This window comes from Pelecanus crispus, chromosome 1 (genome assembly GCF_030463565.1).
Source record: "Pelecanus crispus isolate bPelCri1 chromosome 1, bPelCri1.pri, whole genome shotgun sequence".
In the NCBI taxonomy this organism is placed as follows: Eukaryota; Metazoa; Chordata; class Aves; order Pelecaniformes; family Pelecanidae; genus Pelecanus; species Pelecanus crispus.
Genome location: NC_134643.1, coordinates 9,028,823 through 9,046,405, shown reverse-complemented (window position 1 = coordinate 9,046,405; position 17,583 = coordinate 9,028,823). Strand labels below are relative to the sequence as shown.

Sequence of the window (17,583 nt, the reverse complement as noted above, 5' to 3'; positions counted from 1 at the left end):
ATACGTGTCTTGGTTTTGGCTGGGATAGAGTTAATTTTCTTCCTAGTAGCTGGTGTATTGCTGTGTTTCGGATTTAGCATGAGAATAATGTTGATAACACACTGATGTTTTAGTTGTTGATAAGTAGTGCTTACACTAGTCGACTTTTCAGCTTCTCATGCTCTACTGACTGAGAAGGCTGGGGAGCACAAGAAGCTGGGAGGGGGCACAGCCAGGACAGCTGACCCAAACTGGCCAAAGGGATATTCCATACCATGTGATGTCATGCTCAGTATAGAAACTAGGAGAAAGCTGGCTGGGGGGCTGCTGCTTGGGAACTGGCTCGGCATCAGTTGGTGGGTGGTGAGCAATTGCATTTTGCATCACCTATCTTGGATAGTATATTATTATCATCATCATCATCATCATCATCATCATCATCATTATTATTATTTTCCCTTCCTTTTCTGTCCTATTAAACTGTCTTTATCTCGACCCATGAACCTTACCACTTTCCCCCCGCCCCCGATTCTGCCCCACATCCCACTGAGGGGGGAGTGAGCAAACAGCTGCATTGTGTTTAGCTGCCTGCCGGGTTAAACCATGACAACATGTTCTTCTTTCTACTGATTATGCCCTGAAAACAATCCTCCCTTGTTGCCAAGGCTGAATTTCTTTAGTGATCAGTAGCTGACTCTGTGTGTAGCTCTGAACCCTCAAGCATCTTCTTGTGCTTCTGCTACAGAACTCTCCTGCTCTCTTCCTGCAGGAACACTTTCTCTGTGGCTCTTTATCTTTTACAGTAGGTCTTAAATTTGCTACAAAACACTAGAAAATGCTTGATCATATGCAGAAGTATATGGGATAGGTTTGCTGGACTCTTCTAGTCTAAGCAGCAATGACTTAGTTGCCCATAACAGCAGAAGGTTGTGCTCTTGAAGTCCCTTCCAAGTCTACTCCTTTGACATAAATAACTATACATGATCATAGAATCATAGAATCATAGAATTGTTTAGGTTGGAAAAGACCTTTAAGATCATCCAGTCCAACCATTAACCTACACTACCAAGTCTACTCTAAACCAATCAAGGGTAGACTAGACTAAACCATGTCCCAAAGTGCCACATCTACCCGTTTTTTGAACACTTCCAGGGATGGTGACTCCACCACCTCTCTGGGCAGCCTGTTCCAATTCTTGACCACCCTTTCCGTAAAGAAATTTTTCCTAATTTCCAACGTAAACCTCCCCTGGCGCAGCTTAAGCCCATTTCCTCTCGTCCTAAGCCCATTTCCTCTCGTCCTATGATATGCCTCTATAAATAATTTTTACCTATAGTTTATCCAAAAGTGGAGTTTTTCCATGGTATTTATGTATGGCCCTGATGGATGGAGCATCTGATCACTGCTCCGAGATCTTGATGCCAGCTTGGTAGCAGAGATTGGCCTGCTGTGTCAAGACAGATCTCCACCAGACAGTGGCAAATAAGAAACTGTATGAAGCAGCTATTGGGAGCTGACAAAAATGTGCTGAAAAAGTTTGTTAAACTTCCTCTGTTACATTTGCACATCTATTTGAGTAAATAGCTGATGGCTAGTTAATGGTCCAGTAACTGAAAGAATAAAAAGCCCGTCTTTAAAGGCTATTTAGAGAAGAAAATTTCTCAAGTCAGATGAAGGTCTGAGGCAGTGCTGTTAATGTCCTTTCTAGATCTCTGAAACACTTTATCAGTCTAAGCCTATCAATGAGTCTCTGCCTCTACCATTAAACAGGCAAATAAATCAACATTTTCTTTTTACATTTTCCCCTGAGGTCCAGTGACTGCTGTTGCTGTTGCTGAACTGATTCAGTGGAGCAAAACATTAGCAAAATGATTCTGTGCTCTTAGCTTTATCTTTTCTTCCTGAGAGCAAATGAATTTGCAAATATTAATATGACATGCAGTTTGCATGTTTTAGGATAATGCACACCAATGAACACTGATGATGTTGGGAGAGGTGACGGGCTACCTTTGCAGCTGGTGTATGATATGCATGAATAACCTTAAAAGACAGGAGTTCTTATCCTTTATCTCACTATCTTTTACTGAAATTCATTGTTGCCAGTAGCCCACTTTCACCTCTTGTTTGGCTGACTCAGCATTTGGTCATTCATGAGATATACTCTACTGAATACTGACTTAACCTGTCATTTTAGTAATGTGGATTTCTAGCCATCGCATTGTTATATGGAAATGAGTAAAAAGAAAATCCAAACTCAAACCTTTACAAAGGGAGATGAGTCACATTTAATGTGTGCGGTGGGCCTTATTGAAAGCATTAGTCTGATGATTTCTCCATCAGTGGCCAAAATTCAAGCCAGCCAGCTTTCATATCCTCTTTGACACAACTCACTTTGTAGTCTAATAAGTGGAGAACTGTCAAAGGAGGAAGATACCCACTTCCTTGACAGCAATTTGGTTTAGCCAGAGCCTACCTTTGGAGGTGTCTATTTCTCTCAACAGACTATAGGAGCTCTGTAAGAAAACTACACTTCTAATATAGACACTCTAATTAAGTTTAGGTTAAAGAAATATAGGCTGCTTTTTTTCATGCACATATTATATTAACAGAGAAAACTGATCCTCTCCAGAATCTTACACCATAAGGTGTGTGAAACGTTTACATTTCCAGCTAAACTCCACGTCGTCCTTGTCTTCCACCAACATTATGTCAGATGTGCCAAATACTGTAACTGAGCTGCATAGTATGTTTGAGCATAAAGGTTCCTGTGTGTGTTTCACCGTAGCATTGTTTCTTTATTCCAGCTCTGAAGCATCCTACAACTCCTTTTTTCCCACAAAATGTTCAATAAAGTTGAGCTTCAATTATTTCAAAAATATGCTCTCCTTAAGAATTCACTACTTATGGTTTTATTTCCCTACAGGAAATAAAACTTCATTTTGCAAATTACCTCATTATTAGCAATTTGTAGGGTGATTGCTGAGAGTTTTCAGTAGTTTCTTAAGAAAAATAATAGCATAGAGTCATAAAATTTGTAGGAAGATGCAATACATTTATTAGACTGCCCACATATCTGGAAAAAACAGAGAAGCTTTTGGCATAACATCTCTTTGCCATATCTTGTCTTCCATCCTGATCAGACTTTGTGTTTCTAAACTACATACTTTTAAAGAAGCAAACAAAAAGCGTTCAGCAATCACGCTGCAAATGGATAGTAATGAGGTATTTGGAAAGTGAAATTGTGTTTCTAAGGTGAAATAAAAACCTGATATACTGAACTCCAAGCAGAGTTGTTCTTTCAAAATAAATGAAGATCAAATTTATTGAGCAACTTTTCTGATGACCTAATGAAGTCACCTTGTGCCTGAAAGCTATATATGTATTTATATCTATATATATCTATATAAATCTATATATCTATAGACTAGACCAATAAAAAATACTGCCTTTCTTAGGGACTTGAAATTTCTTGAATCTTAGACCATCACAGCTACAGTATTACTACTACTAAAAATAGCATTGCATAAGTAATTAAATCTATGTTGGCCTACCTGATTTGGGAGTGTCTTCATATCTAGCCAATTAGGAACTAACAGCCAGAGGGTCTATTTCATGGTTCATTTGATTCTGATCTCTGAGGGCAAACTATCTAACTAAATTATTCAGAGCACTGTCTGGAAACACCTCTCCAATCCTCAAGTCCCCAAAGAGGAGAGAATGTTTTAACCAACTTCCTTTAATATCTTAATAACTGAATCTATTTATACTTTCTTCAGGCTGGCAAAGGCAGACAAAAAATTATTATTAGGTATTCAACACTTCCTTAGCCATCAGCTACTATATGCAATCTGGGGGTGGAATTAGCACATCATGGAATGGTGCCTCAAAAAGGGAAAGATTCATGCTGCTGTGACATAACTGAGCACCTCAGTCCAAAAGTGAATTTTAGCAAAATTAAAATACAGCTTCAATCTCTTTCAGCTGCACCCTGGATGTATGGAGAAGAGAGGGGTAAGGAAGGCATGGTACCGGTTCCCAGTGCTGAGATTAAATGAGAATATCCCTCACCCAGAAGTCTAAATTGGACACAGGGAACTCATAACCCTGGGACTGGCAGAAAGTCTCAACCAAAATCTCAAGCTCTGAGAGCAATTTTAATGTTCAGCAACTGGCAGATAGCTTACCAGAGGACTTATTTTTTTTCTCAGACCAGAACATTTCAAGAGATACCAAAGGCCAGCCCAGAACCTATAGTTCCAGCTCCTGAGCTTTTGTGTTGTCACCCTAACAGTGGCCATAATTCTTCATAATGGGATTGGGTTCCCCTTGCTTCTGTTTACAAAATAACTAGCTGGCCTGAGGGAGGAGTTAGGCAGTTTAAAGTCATGGTTTAATTTCCTTTGTAATTGCAAGTTGATTGCTAGTATAAATTACCTTGCATGTATTTTGGCCCTTTGCCAGCCATTTCCTAAAGTGGATAATCTTAAATTAAAAGAGTGGCACAAATTGAAAGGCATTGCTATGTTGGAATCTCACAAATCATTCATATCAATTATCAACCTAGCAGACTTATTTAAAAAAGAAAAACACCTTGGATGCTTTTCCATGAATGCTTGATTTATTTCAAATTGGGACTAATGCAACTTTAACCAAAAAACTTCACGAAATTTTATTAATTTCAGGGGATATGTTTTGTATTTTTAAGGAGAAGTATAATGACTGTAAAAACATTTAAATGCTTTCTGCCTTCCATGTCTCAAACTCTGAATCCTTTAAGGAATTAGAGATCCCCTTTTTAATTCCTTAAATTTGCTTTAAAAATAAGAATGATTTCATAATTTCCTTGATAAAGGGTTGTACCTTAGCATCTAGCTCGTTCTCCCTGAGTCCTAAATACCACACATAGGCCCAAGGGCCACACAAGCTAGAGGACCACACCTGAAAATGTAAAACATTATGCTCGAGGCAAATGTTTCACAGGAAAGGTAGCTAGGGAGTTCTGTGTTCAGCTAGGCTGAGGAGAATGACAAGCTGAATTAATCCCTCTAATCTTTCAGACCCTTCTTAGTTTATTTGCCAGTGTTCCCATTACTTTTCTCCTGGATTGTTCTCTCTGATAGCCTCTGCAGCAGTCACAGCAGCCTGTGCAGACAGCTTGCGAGAGACATCCCTTCGCAGGTACATTGCGGAGAGCTTGTGCAAGTTGCTATCACTTGGCACTCCAGCTGTGAGCCTTTCTGTTCCAAATGCTGGTGATATTCATCTCACCTAACTTCAGATACATATATTGTAGATGTATTTTAGCTAGTCACTCTTATTATGGTCAACAGAAAAAAAAAAAACAGGTACAGTCCAGCTGAGGCCTCCTAGATACCTACTCTAAGGTGAACCCTAGAAATACCCATTCTATTTTGTAGGACAGAACCTTGGGATAACTAACTCATATGCAGATGCCTGTGTGATAAATCTTTGCAAATAGGCCTGGGGAAACATTTCTGTCTCTGATGACTGCAAATGCTGTAGGGGTCTATGACGTGTTACAATTCCCTACAACAAGTGAGTTTCTAATCTGAGAGAGAAACCATAGAGCTGATGGAAAATCTGTAGACATAGATAGAAAAAATTACATTTGTAGAAAACTAATCAGTCTCATTCATTTCTTGAATGAGAAGAAGCAATATTGCATATGACCCAAACACATCCAGAAATGGCGCAGAGGTTAAAAGTGTGTGAAAACTGATATTTTAAGTCCATTCATTATTTATTAATTATGGAGAGGTACAATTTAGTGACACTTCACTCTGAGCATTCCCTGTACTAACTTTTAAATTGCCAGATTTCAATGTCACTTCCTGGAATCAGGTGTGAAACTAGCTGCATTATGCTGAGACAGAAACAAGAGTGGGTGCATCAGGTCTCCATTACTCGGTCTGAACATTCAGCCAAGCAGCAATAAGTCTCTTTGACTTCAACAAAACATATCTAGCTAAAAATTAAAGAAAATTAAGAGAGATATTCATTCTTGGGGTCCTTTGTGATTCTTTTCAAGATAAGGCATCACACACGCAGATGAGCCCATTGGAGAAAAACACCATATCCTGTTGTTATATTATTATTAAGGCTCTTCCTCAGAGTGCTTTAATAAGGCATTGCCCAGGATATGCAACAGGAAGGAGTAGGGGGCATTAAAAAAAATATATTTTTCTGTTACATAAACAAATGCCTTGTTTTTCAGTCAAATCAGAAGTTCAGAGCTTTTGCAGCACCATCTAGTGAGACTAATGAGGTTTCATTCAACTTTTCAGAAACTCCAGCTTGTTCCCTCTTTACATTTGCATTTCTTTTTAATCATGATCTCCTTATAGTCTATTGGCTAAAAGTCTTTGGGCCAACAAGCCGTTGAAGAAGGTGACTTTGCTGCACACAATAGTCCTTTTTATATTTCTTTCTGAACCACATGAAATCCCACAGCTTTGCAAACTGCTGAGCTGAAAAAATGCAGAACTTTCATCAAGCCTTGTTATTAATGAATTGCCTCCTAGCAAGTGAGCTGTGCCTCTGATCTGTACCTTGTTTTGAAAGAATACACTCTGCAAGCAAGGAACAGATGTGTATTTTATTGGATATGAAGGATGTTCTCAGATGTAGGCATACCTGTCATCATTCCTACCAGGAAGTGTTGCAGATGATATTTTCTGTAAGACAACATCTATACACTCAGCTCTGTGCCAGACACTTGCAAGACTGTATGCAAAATATCCTTCCTGGCCCAAAGATGTTGCTGGCAAACAAAGCTCAGTCTGTTTCCAAGCCAGTTAAGATGACGCTCATCTTTTCCTAAGCTGCCCTGTCTCTTAAAAGTTTCCCTGTACCTAATTAGGATTAAAACTACTTTGTTTTCTTCATCTACTCATCCCTGGTTAAAAAATCCTGGCATACTTTCACCCAACTGAGCAAATGTGTGGAATCAGAAGAATTTCAAAAAAGATTTCCCATACCATCTCTTAAAATAATGGTTTTGCCCAACAAGAAAATAAATCTCCCCTTTCAGAACTTTCTGAATTCTTTCATGTCACCTAGAGCTGTACATCACTGACACCAAAAACAAGAGAGACTTCCAAATGAAAACAACTCACCTGCTTCTAACAGCACGTAAGCACATACTGGCAAGCTATGTGATTGTTGGAAAAGATGATCCCACTGTAAGAAGACAGAAACAAAATTACATCATTCACTATATAAAAGCTACGATGTTATTTTATGTTCTTATCCATATCTGCTACTAAACCAGTCATAAAACTACACGGTCTTTCCTCTCTTATCTGAAGCTGAAGGAGTTTGTCCTCCACTTACACAATGGCATCCTCTCCTCCAACAGGATTTCTTCAGGCAGCTGATAGAGGCAGGCTGCCTGCACGTGCTTCCATAGGTTTCTGTCTTCTGCACTCTGTGTACCAGAGTGTATCTCCTATTGTCATAAATGTCACTGCTGTTGCTTCTCCATTGCTGAACTGCTGCAAGCTGGAGCACAAGGCATCACTGGTTTATCTTTAAGTAACTCTTAATTATCCTTTATTTTCCTTTATAACTTCTTTTATAGAATTTCTCTTGGATAACTGCTTTGCGTAAGGATAATTCATTTCATGAAGTGCAAGGGGAAGAGAAGATTCAAAGACACTGCTCAAAGGAGACAGTTTGTATTGTCATTCAGACAGCCTCTTAGCTAACAGCATGGGTAGACCCAGAGAATCTTGTCTCTCATCTCCCAAGGGATGAATCCAAAACAGCTTGGTTACAACTCTGAAAAAAACCTGCCAGAAATACCTGTTATAAAGATTGTAGGCTTAGTCTCAAACCTGAAATTTAACTACAAAAAAATTCTCAGAGTGACTTAAGACATGGCCTGACATCATCTCTGGGAAAATCATCTACCAATACGCAAAAATTATTCTTTTTACTCTAGAACATAAAGTCCTGCTTTCTTACAATATTACATTCTTGCCTATAAACCTCTTATTTTTATGATCATTATTAGATCATATTTTCTGAAAAAATGACTTTTTGGAAATGGTTCTACAGGATCTAGAACATGTTGATAAATATCAGTTAAAATGCCTTAGAGATTTTATATGCAATCAGTGAGTATATTAATTGCTGCCACCCAGTGGGCTCATTTGTAGGCTTTGGCTCACCATACTATAATTTAATACATCATTGTTTGGTTAAATGATTTCATCCTCTCCATCTGAAGGAGTGTGATTTATTTTCCTCTATCAGCAGCCACTAAAAATGAATGTTTCAAGCTACAAGCTGTGGTTAACTTAAAACATATTGTCCTACAAAAACCTTTTCTTCATATTTGTAGTGTGGGAACAGCCCCATGGAAGGCAACATATGCATGAGCTTGAAGTTAACTGTATGTGAGATCACCTGCTTTGCCTTCTGGACCTACCTGCAAAGTCCAAGGCAAATACTTTGCTCTTTTTAAATGATAAATATTCTATCAGAACTAGGATGTTGTTAAACGTGTTACACAGGGGGACTCTTTCCTGAAAAGTGCTGATATTTCTGACCTTCATGTAACTTGCACTGGGATACTCACGCACTTGTAGTTATGCACTTGACAGAAGATAAGCCATGCAAGCAGTTTGCAGTTTGTCTTGCTTACCTGTGGAAGTCACAGGAATTCAGCACACCTCAGGAGCCGGCCTGTATAACACTGAAGTGAATAAATTGTCTCTTAAAACTGTGCTGCTGTGTGAACAGCTTCTACAATCTATACAAGTGTTATGAATAATGAAATAAGACACTGGCAATGACAACAAGTTATTGAAGAGCTGTTAAGTGCTGCATTATGATTTCATTTTAATGCTGCTCCTGGATGAGAGAGCTTGCATGCCTGTGCATGAGGAGGAGGAAGGAGAGAAAGGAAGCTGCTTAATATTCTTCTTGTTGACCTATATTTTTAATTTAGCTACCTGTTTAATTTAGAGCATGTTATTTCCAGGAGGACTGGCCATTTGGGGGAGTATTATGCTGCCCTTAATTTTTGTGCACTCAGAGGTCTTGTTGGGCTAGACAGCGGTACAACTAGATGCCAACAGTAAAGAAAAAGAGAAAACAATCCTTCTACATATTCCTGGGTTACTGTTGTGGTTTAGCCCCAGCCAGCACCTAAGCACCACGTAGCCGCTCGCTCACTCCCCCTACCCCGGTGGGATGGGGGAGAGAATCGGAGGAGTAAGAGTGAGAAACACTCCTGGGGTGAGATAAGAACAGTTTAATAATTGAAATAAAGTAAAACTCTAATGATATTAGTAACAATATAATAATGATAATAACAATAATAATATACAAAGCAAGTGATGCACAATGCAATTGCTCACCACCCGCCAACCGATACCCAGACAGTCCCCGAGCAGCGATCGCTGCTCCCCGGCCAACCCCCCCCAGTTTCTATACTGAGCATGACGCCATATGGTATGGAATAGCCCTTTGGCCAGTTTGGGTCAACTATTCTGGCTGTGCCCCCTCCCAGTTTCTTGTGCACCTGGCAGAGCATGGGGAGCTGAAAAGTCCTTGATTAGCATAAGCAGTACTCAGCAACAACTAAAACATGAGTGTGTTATCAACATTCTTCTCCTACTAAATCCAAAACACAGCACTATGCCTGCTACTAGGAAGAAAATTAACTCTATCCCAGCCGAAACCAGGACAGTTACCCAGACCTAGTCTCTAATCCTGCAAACCAAGGCTGTCCACAACTGTCATTGACACAGGTGAGGTGGTAAAATGCAGGAGAGGGCAGGTATAAGAACGGGCATAGTCTTGGCTCAAACCCAAAAAAGACTATAGCTGGGCATAAATTATCTTCCAACCTTACCCTAAGATAAGAAGAAAGTTGGGAAAGAAATGCACTCCAAGTCCAGCACCTGGGGAGGTACAGGACTTGCACCTATGCATCAACCCTCCAATCAGGGCTTCTGTGCCAAAAGCCACTGACCCTTTTACTGACCTTAGTGGGAGTACTGCAAAATAAGGTAACGCTCTGCAGGAATAAAGGTGAAAGAATTTGGCCTCATTGCTTTATAAAAGTTAAATAAATCTGCTTCAAGAAATCCAAAGTATCTGGAAGTTGAAGTGGAGGAAGATATTACATCCTTATATGATATTGCTCATTGCACAGTATGGGCACAGATGCAGGGAAAAAGATTTATTCCAGCAATGACAGTGGAACCACTTCTGTAACCAAAGACACTGGGGAATGAAATCACCTTTATTGCTCATCAATGGCAAAAAAAAACCCTTTTGCTTCCTGCTTATAAAGCTGTTCACCTTTGATGCTACAGCAAATGACCAATAAATCACATGGTAAATGCAATTTCCTCCTACATCTTTAATATTTCTTCATTCCCTGCATAAGCCTCAGCTGAAGGAAAAAAACAAAAACTCTCCAGAGCTTACCAGTTGGAAGTGTTACAATATTGATTTCACAGAAGGTCACAGATCCAGTTTGTGGTTTTTTCATCTACTCCCCAAACAAGATATAGGACCAAAGAAGCACATGCTGGGAATCTGACACCAGACAAGAAATATCAGAGACTGGTAAAACTGAAGCAAAACAGAAGGGATTCAAAGCTTCCTACAACACAGGGAGAAGCAAAAAAGACATACTAAGAAATTGTTGAGGACTTCATAGTTACTTCTCCATCATGCTCAGAATGAATCCTCTATTCAGCTGCATTCCAGACTGTTGGCCTCAAAACTGTTTATTGATCTGACCATTTAAATTTCCTTATATCATGACAGACTAATTTTAACAAATAATGCTAAGCCTCAGTTAGAAGCAGACCTCTTTCTTTCAAGACAAAATGTGAAAGGTAACAGTTGTGCATACTGGGGGAAATAGTTGGAGACTTCGTTTGTATCCAGGGCAAAAAAAGTAAGAACATTGGTAATCTAACTTAAGTCTTCACATTCACAAATATTTCTCATGCAGTAAAGTGAAATAGAGTTCTAGTATCTGAGTTCTTTTCTTCTTCCAACCTCAAACAAGGCAAAAATATTTAAAAAATGAGGAAGATACAGACCTCTCAACTTACCTGTTGGCATTTGAATTGGTTTCTATAACTGTCAGGTGTCTCTGCTTGCCAAAAGGATGAAAAAAGTCATCTGCTGTTTTGATAACCGCATTCTCTATTTCTTTTTTTTTTTTCCACAGCTCCATTCAACCCTCCCAATGCTGCAGACAGTATGGTCAAATTTGATGCCTATGGAGATGGGATAGGACGATACAACGTGTTCAATTTCCAGTACACTGGAGGCAGATATTCCTATGTGAAGGTTGGTCACTGGGCGGAAACCTTGTCACTTGAGGTAGACGCTATCCACTGGTCCAGGAGCTCTGTCCCCGTCTCCCAGTGCAGTGACCCCTGTGCTCCTAACGAGATGAAGAATATGCAACCAGGAGATGTCTGCTGTTGGATTTGTATTCCCTGTGAAACCTATGAGTACCTGGCTGATGAATTTACCTGTGTGGACTGTGGGCCTGGAAAATGGCCCACGGCTGACCTGACTGGCTGTTATGACCTACCAGAAGACTACATCAAGTGGGAAGACGCTTGGGCAATAGGTCCTGTTACCATTGCATGCCTGGGCTTTATTTGTACTTTTATGGTCATTGCAGTGTTCATCAAGCACAACAATACCCCCCTGGTCAAAGCCTCTGGCCGTGAACTGTGCTACATATTGCTCTTTGGGGTCTTCCTGTCTTACAGCATGACTTTCTTCTTCATAGCCAAGCCTTCTCCAGCTATCTGCACCCTGCGTCGTTTGGGGCTAGGAAGTTCCTTTGCTGTCTGCTACTCTGCCCTTCTGACAAAAACAAACTGCATAGCCAGAATATTTGATGGTGTAAAGAACGGTGCTCAAAGGCCTAAGTTCATCAGCCCCAGCTCTCAGGTTTTCATCTGCCTGAGCCTCATTTTGGTGCAGATTGTGGTGGTGTCCGTGTGGCTTATCTTGGAGGCCCCCGGCACCAGGCGGTACACTCTTCCTGAGAAGAGAGAGACTGTCATACTGAAATGCAATGTCAAAGATTCCAGTATGTTAATCTCCTTAACATATGATGTAATCCTCGTAGTCTTATGCACTGTATATGCCTTCAAAACAAGAAAATGTCCAGAGAACTTCAACGAAGCCAAGTTTATCGGTTTCACAATGTACACAACGTGCATCATTTGGCTGGCCTTTCTCCCCATATTTTATGTGACATCCAGTGACTACAGAGTAAGTCTTTGGATATCTGTTTCCATAAATCATGTGCATCACTTTAAAGGACCCTGTCGCCATTCACTAAAAGCTTCTAACATTTCTTTTGTCCTCCGGATCCCTTGCAAACAAGCTCCATTTCAATGTTAATGTCCACCTAAGCATATTACCAAATTTTAGCTTATTTCTAAGAAAGATGGTCTCATTTCAAACTGAACATGTACAGTTAGAGGTGAAGGGGATTAGTACTATCAGTCTGATTGTGATAGAGGCATAGCGTATGGATAGAGGCATAGCGTATGGATTAAGTATTCATACTGGTACATCAGTATGTGAAGTCATAGTCCTAACAGAAAAACCTAATAGAACATGAGCTAGAATGAGTCATATTGAGTTATCTGGTAGAAGTGGGCCTTAAATTAAAAATTGAACTAACTAGTCTCCTTCTGCAAAAGGATCTACCATTCAAAACCAGTATTTTCTTCCAAATAAAACAGATAAGGAAAGAATTTCAAAATTTCCTATGAAACAGATTTGTTTTAAAAAAAGAATTCCAACAAATGTTATGCTTAAATATAGAACTTTTTACTCTTTCTCCACTTTGTAGGGGATAAAACACACACCTAACTGAGCAGAAAATATTGGTCAGCCTGCACCAACAAACTTAAAAAACATTAAATTGTTTAAATTGTCACATAGTGTTGCAAAGCTTCAAGTTCAATAAAATCATATTTTTGGACAGAAGGAAGTTGTCTCAGAAAAAGATTCAGATCTGCTCCACTGGAAATCTCACAGTTTGCATGATGTGAGAAGTGACTGCTGGAGTTGGCCCTTACAGCTGTTTGCAGTGAATTAATTCAATTTTCTGCCCAGAAGAAAGGTGGCAGACTAACTTAGGGTAGTATTATAACCAGTAGTATGTACACAAAATAGCGTGTAAAACTATGGTGCTAACAATGTCATTTAACATACTTTTGGTGTGACCACCCTGGAACAGTATGTTCAGTACTATTTTTCTCAGCTTAGGAAAGATACCGAAAACCTCCAGAAAACAAGGATATATAACAAACGATGCAGTAAGACACACAGAGTGACAGTAAAAGAGCTAAATATATTTAGTCTAGACAAGAGTAAACCCAGGGAGATGTCATCACAGACTATAAATAATTTCAAGGCAACAAAAAGAGAGAAAGGGATTATTCAGTCTCAGGAGAAGTTAGAATGGCGAGTAATGGATTGAAGCTAATGAAGGAAAAGTTTAAGGAAGGCACTGGGGAACAGCTCCGGACACCCAAAGTAATCAGGAAGATAGACACAGAAGGAGGGTAATATCAGTGCAGACAGTCACATGAGTGGGCAGCACAGACACTAATTGTCAAGAGGAGCATGACTTGATTGCTCAAGCAGCATTTTTCAGCCTTATCTCCTGAGTGGGATTTTCAAAACCACCCACAGGCATTTAATGTAAATACAAGATTCCAAATAAGCCACTACTTGGGTCCTACCAAATTGACAGAAAATGCTTTTAACACCTTTTTTGATACTTTCATGAGATGGCAGGAGCTTTTTGAAAATGCCATCCTAGATGTCTACACTTCTGGGGTTCCTTGGAAAAGACTGTATTTAATCTCCATGCAGTGTTACATGTTGACTCTGAATCAACCTGTGCCATCCTAATGTAAACCAATACTGGTGGCATCACCAATAAACAGCTTTAGAGACATAATAGTAGCAATGAAAAACAAAAAAAATGTTGACTGGCTTGAGATTTTATCATTAAGCACAAACATCACTTAGGGCTCACCCTTCCTAAAGAAAAGGGACAGTTCCTGGAAATTTATCCAGAGTCTTGGTGTTGGCCTCACTGTAGTAGTTAAAGAAACAAAAAATAGTAGTTCCACATAGTATATACATCCCTACCAATACTGAAGCAGAAATGTCCCTGTACAAACCCCACATGACAGGTGCCAGACAGCATGTTAGATATGCTGGGATGGCATATTACTGCATGTCTTACAGATTCACCCACCAAATAACCCCACTATTTGGTTAAGGCCTTCTCTGCTGTGAGAAGGGTTTATGGTATAGCTATGCCTCCAATACATACATGCCTTTTTTCTGTTAGACTAAGCTTGCTTATATTGGCATAACCACTCTCTTCTCCCTGAGTTGAATAAATTTTAACAGCAAAAGGAATTCTGGGTGACAGGTTTACAGTAGAGCTCTTGGTGATTCAGTCATGACATCAGCTGCAGGATTTTTCCACACACGTCTTCACATAATCACCAAGGTTGGAAGGGACCTCTGGGGATTGTCTTGTTCAACCTCCCCTGCTCAAAGCAGGGTCACCTACAGCAGGTCACTCAGGGCTATGTCCAGGTTTTGAATATCTCCAAGGATGGAGACTCCACAACATCTTTGGGCAACTTGAACCAGTGTTTGACCATCTTCATAGTTTTCTTATGTTTAAACAGAATGTCCTGTACTTTGGTTGTGCCCATGGCCTCTTGTCCTGTCACTGGGCACCACTAGGAAGAGTCTGGCTCCTTTTTCTTTTCTCCCCCCGTGAGGTACTTATATGCACTGATAAGATCCTCCTGAGCCTTCACTTATCCAGGCTGAACAGTCCCAGCTCTCTCAACCTCACATGACAGTTGTTCTAGTCCCATAATCATCTCCATGACCCTTTGCTGCACTTCCTCCAGTATGTTCATGTCTCTCTTGTACTGGTGCCAGAGCTGGGCACAGCACCCCACATGTGTCTCACCAGTGCTGAGCAGAGGGGAAGGATCACTGTCCTTGACCTGCTGGCAATGCTCTGCATAATGCAGCCTAGGAGGCCATTGACCTTCTTAGCTGCAAGGGCACACTGCTGGCTCATGATCTATTTGTTGTCCCACCAGGACTTTCAGGATCTTCTGACAAAGCTGTGTTCCAGCTGGGTGGCCTCCAGCATGTACTGGTGCCTGGGGTTGTTCCTCCCAAGGTGCAGGACTCTGCTTTTACCTTTGTTGAACTTCATGAGGTTCCTATCATCCCATTTCTTCAGCTTGTTGAGGTACCTCTGGATGGCAGTGTATCAATGACTCCTCCCAAGTCTGTATCATCTTCAAACTTATTGAGGGTTCACTCAGTCCCAGCATCCAGGTTGTTAATGAAGGTAATAAACTACGTTGGTCCTAATATCAACCCCTGGAACAACTAATGACTGGCCTCTGGCTGGATTTTGTGCTGCTGATCTCAATCCTTTGAGCCCAGCAGTTCAGCCGGTTTTCAGTCCACCTTACTGTCCACTTATCTAGCCTGTACTTCATCAGCTTGTCAATGAAGATCTTATAGGAGACAGCATTGAAAGCCATACTAAAGGCAAAATAAATAATATCAACTACTCTCTCATCATCCACCAAGCCAGCCATTTCACTGTAGAAGTCTACCAGGTTGGTTAAGCATAATTTCCCCTGTGTAAATCCATACTGACTAGTGGCAGTCATTGTTCATCCATGCAAGCCTCCTGCCACATTTACTTGATTTCCTGCCCATTGGGATGCACCATTCTTAAGCTTGGATGAGGTGATTCTTGAAAAAACAGCCAGGCCTCCTGGACCTCTCTTCTCTCCGGGGCCGTATCCATGGTATTCTTCCAAGAAGATGCCTGAACAGGTCAACCTGCTCTGCAGGGTTGCAATCCTACTTTTTGCCTTGGTTCCTCCTCTCAGGATCCTGAATTCCACCATTTGCTGGCTGTGGCAGCCAAACGTTTCCCTGCCTGTCACATTCCTGCCAAGTTCTTGCTTGTCTGTAAGTATGAGATCATGTGGAGCGTCTTCATCTGTTCCTCAATAACCTGTTTTAGGAAGTTGACCTCAGTGGTCCAAAAACCTCCTGCATTGCCTCTGCCCTGCTGTGTTGTCCCTCCAGTGGGTATCACGGTGGTTGAACTGCCCCAAGAAGACCAGGGCCTGCAAATGTGAGACTTCTTCCAGTTGTCTGAAAAATGCCTCTTCTACTTCTTCCTGATTACGTGGTCTGTAGCAGACACCCTCCACAATGTTGTGCACCTTGGTCTGGCCACTAATCCTGACCCATAATCTATCAGCTGGCTCAAGACCCATCACTGGGCAGAGCTCCATTCACTGCCCCTGCCCTCTCACACAGAGTACGACTCTCTCTCCTCGCCCTGCTACCAGGGTGCTGACCTATTCTCTATTTGCAGATCTGTAAGTAGAGCAGAAGCCATCTGCCTACTGCCACAAGTCACAGACTTCCAGCCTTCATCATCATGGGATTCTCCCTTTCCCAACTCAACAAACATTGGCTTACTAGTTTTTATCTAGTACAGGCCAGGCTCTTGTACCTGCAGAGTGTCAGAGAAGATCCAGTCCTCCTTTTTATCATCATGTCTGATGCTGCAAAGTCTGCTGACCTCCTCCCGTAGCTCCTTTACAACAGAAATCCTCCACATCTGCAGAAAAGGAGAACAAGTCCCTCAGCCCCCCATGAGAGGCCTCAGGCATCCCTGCAGCCCCAAAGCTCCAGACCTGCATCCTCCCTCGGGAGCTCAGTCTGGGTCAACCTTGATATGCCAGGGACAGTTGCCCCTGCAGGCACTGGGGACCATTCCCTGTGGCATCCCCCTTGCTCTGCACACAAACACAGCCTTCAGTAAAGTTTCTAACCCTCTTCTGTGCACATTTCAGCACACTGCTGAACCTGTTAGCTGCCCAACACCTACAGAGTGCTCTTCCCAGCAGCTGCAACAAGAGTGCCCAACCAAACCTAACCAAGAGTCAGCTTAGGGCAAAGCTCCAAGCTGGTCAAGCACAGCTGACAGAGCTCCTTAGGAGCTGTGGAGGTTGCTAGAAGTCACAACCTCCTGCAGCAATCCTCTCCCAGCAGCAGCAAGGCACTCTGATGTTCCTTGAACTGTTCCCAAGAGTCCTCCAATGATTGCAGAATATGTTCCCAGAAGGTCTAGAAGGTCTCAAAGCAAAGGCCAGAAACTGCTCTGCAAACTGCTGCATTTGGCGACTGACTCTGTTAGCTGCACTGTCAAAAATTTAAAGGACAGCTCCTGGAAAAGATAGATTTCTCTGATGCCATTGATTTTCATGCAGAAATCCACATTGGTTTCAGAATCAAAGATACAATGACACCTGATATGATTAAATAAGTACACATAACATAAATACACAGCAGCCCCAATATCTAGCACATTTAAGGGAATTTTCAACATGATCACCTTAGACAAAAACTTAAGAAATGCAACAATAACACAGGAAGGGAAAAGTCTGGGTGTTAAACTAGTTATAACAAAATCAGGTGTCCAAAGTTCCT

At 41.1% G+C, this 17,583-nt stretch overlaps 1 protein-coding gene across 2 annotated transcripts in view; it reads left to right on the top strand.

The window, feature by feature from the left end:
• The window catches only part of GRM3 (glutamate metabotropic receptor 3), a 117,904-nt gene that overhangs the window by 92,919 nt on the left and 7,402 nt on the right, over window positions 1-17,583 (top strand). The window contains exon 5 of one of the 2 annotated variants that reach the window (XM_075706884.1): window positions 11,201-12,267. The exons of the other annotated variant lie outside the window; for it this stretch is intronic. Within the exon in view, the coding sequence (XP_075562999.1) occupies window positions 11,201-12,267 (1,067 nt within the window). The remainder of the gene's footprint in view (window positions 1-11,200; window positions 12,268-17,583) is intronic. 2 annotated transcript variants of the gene reach the window in all.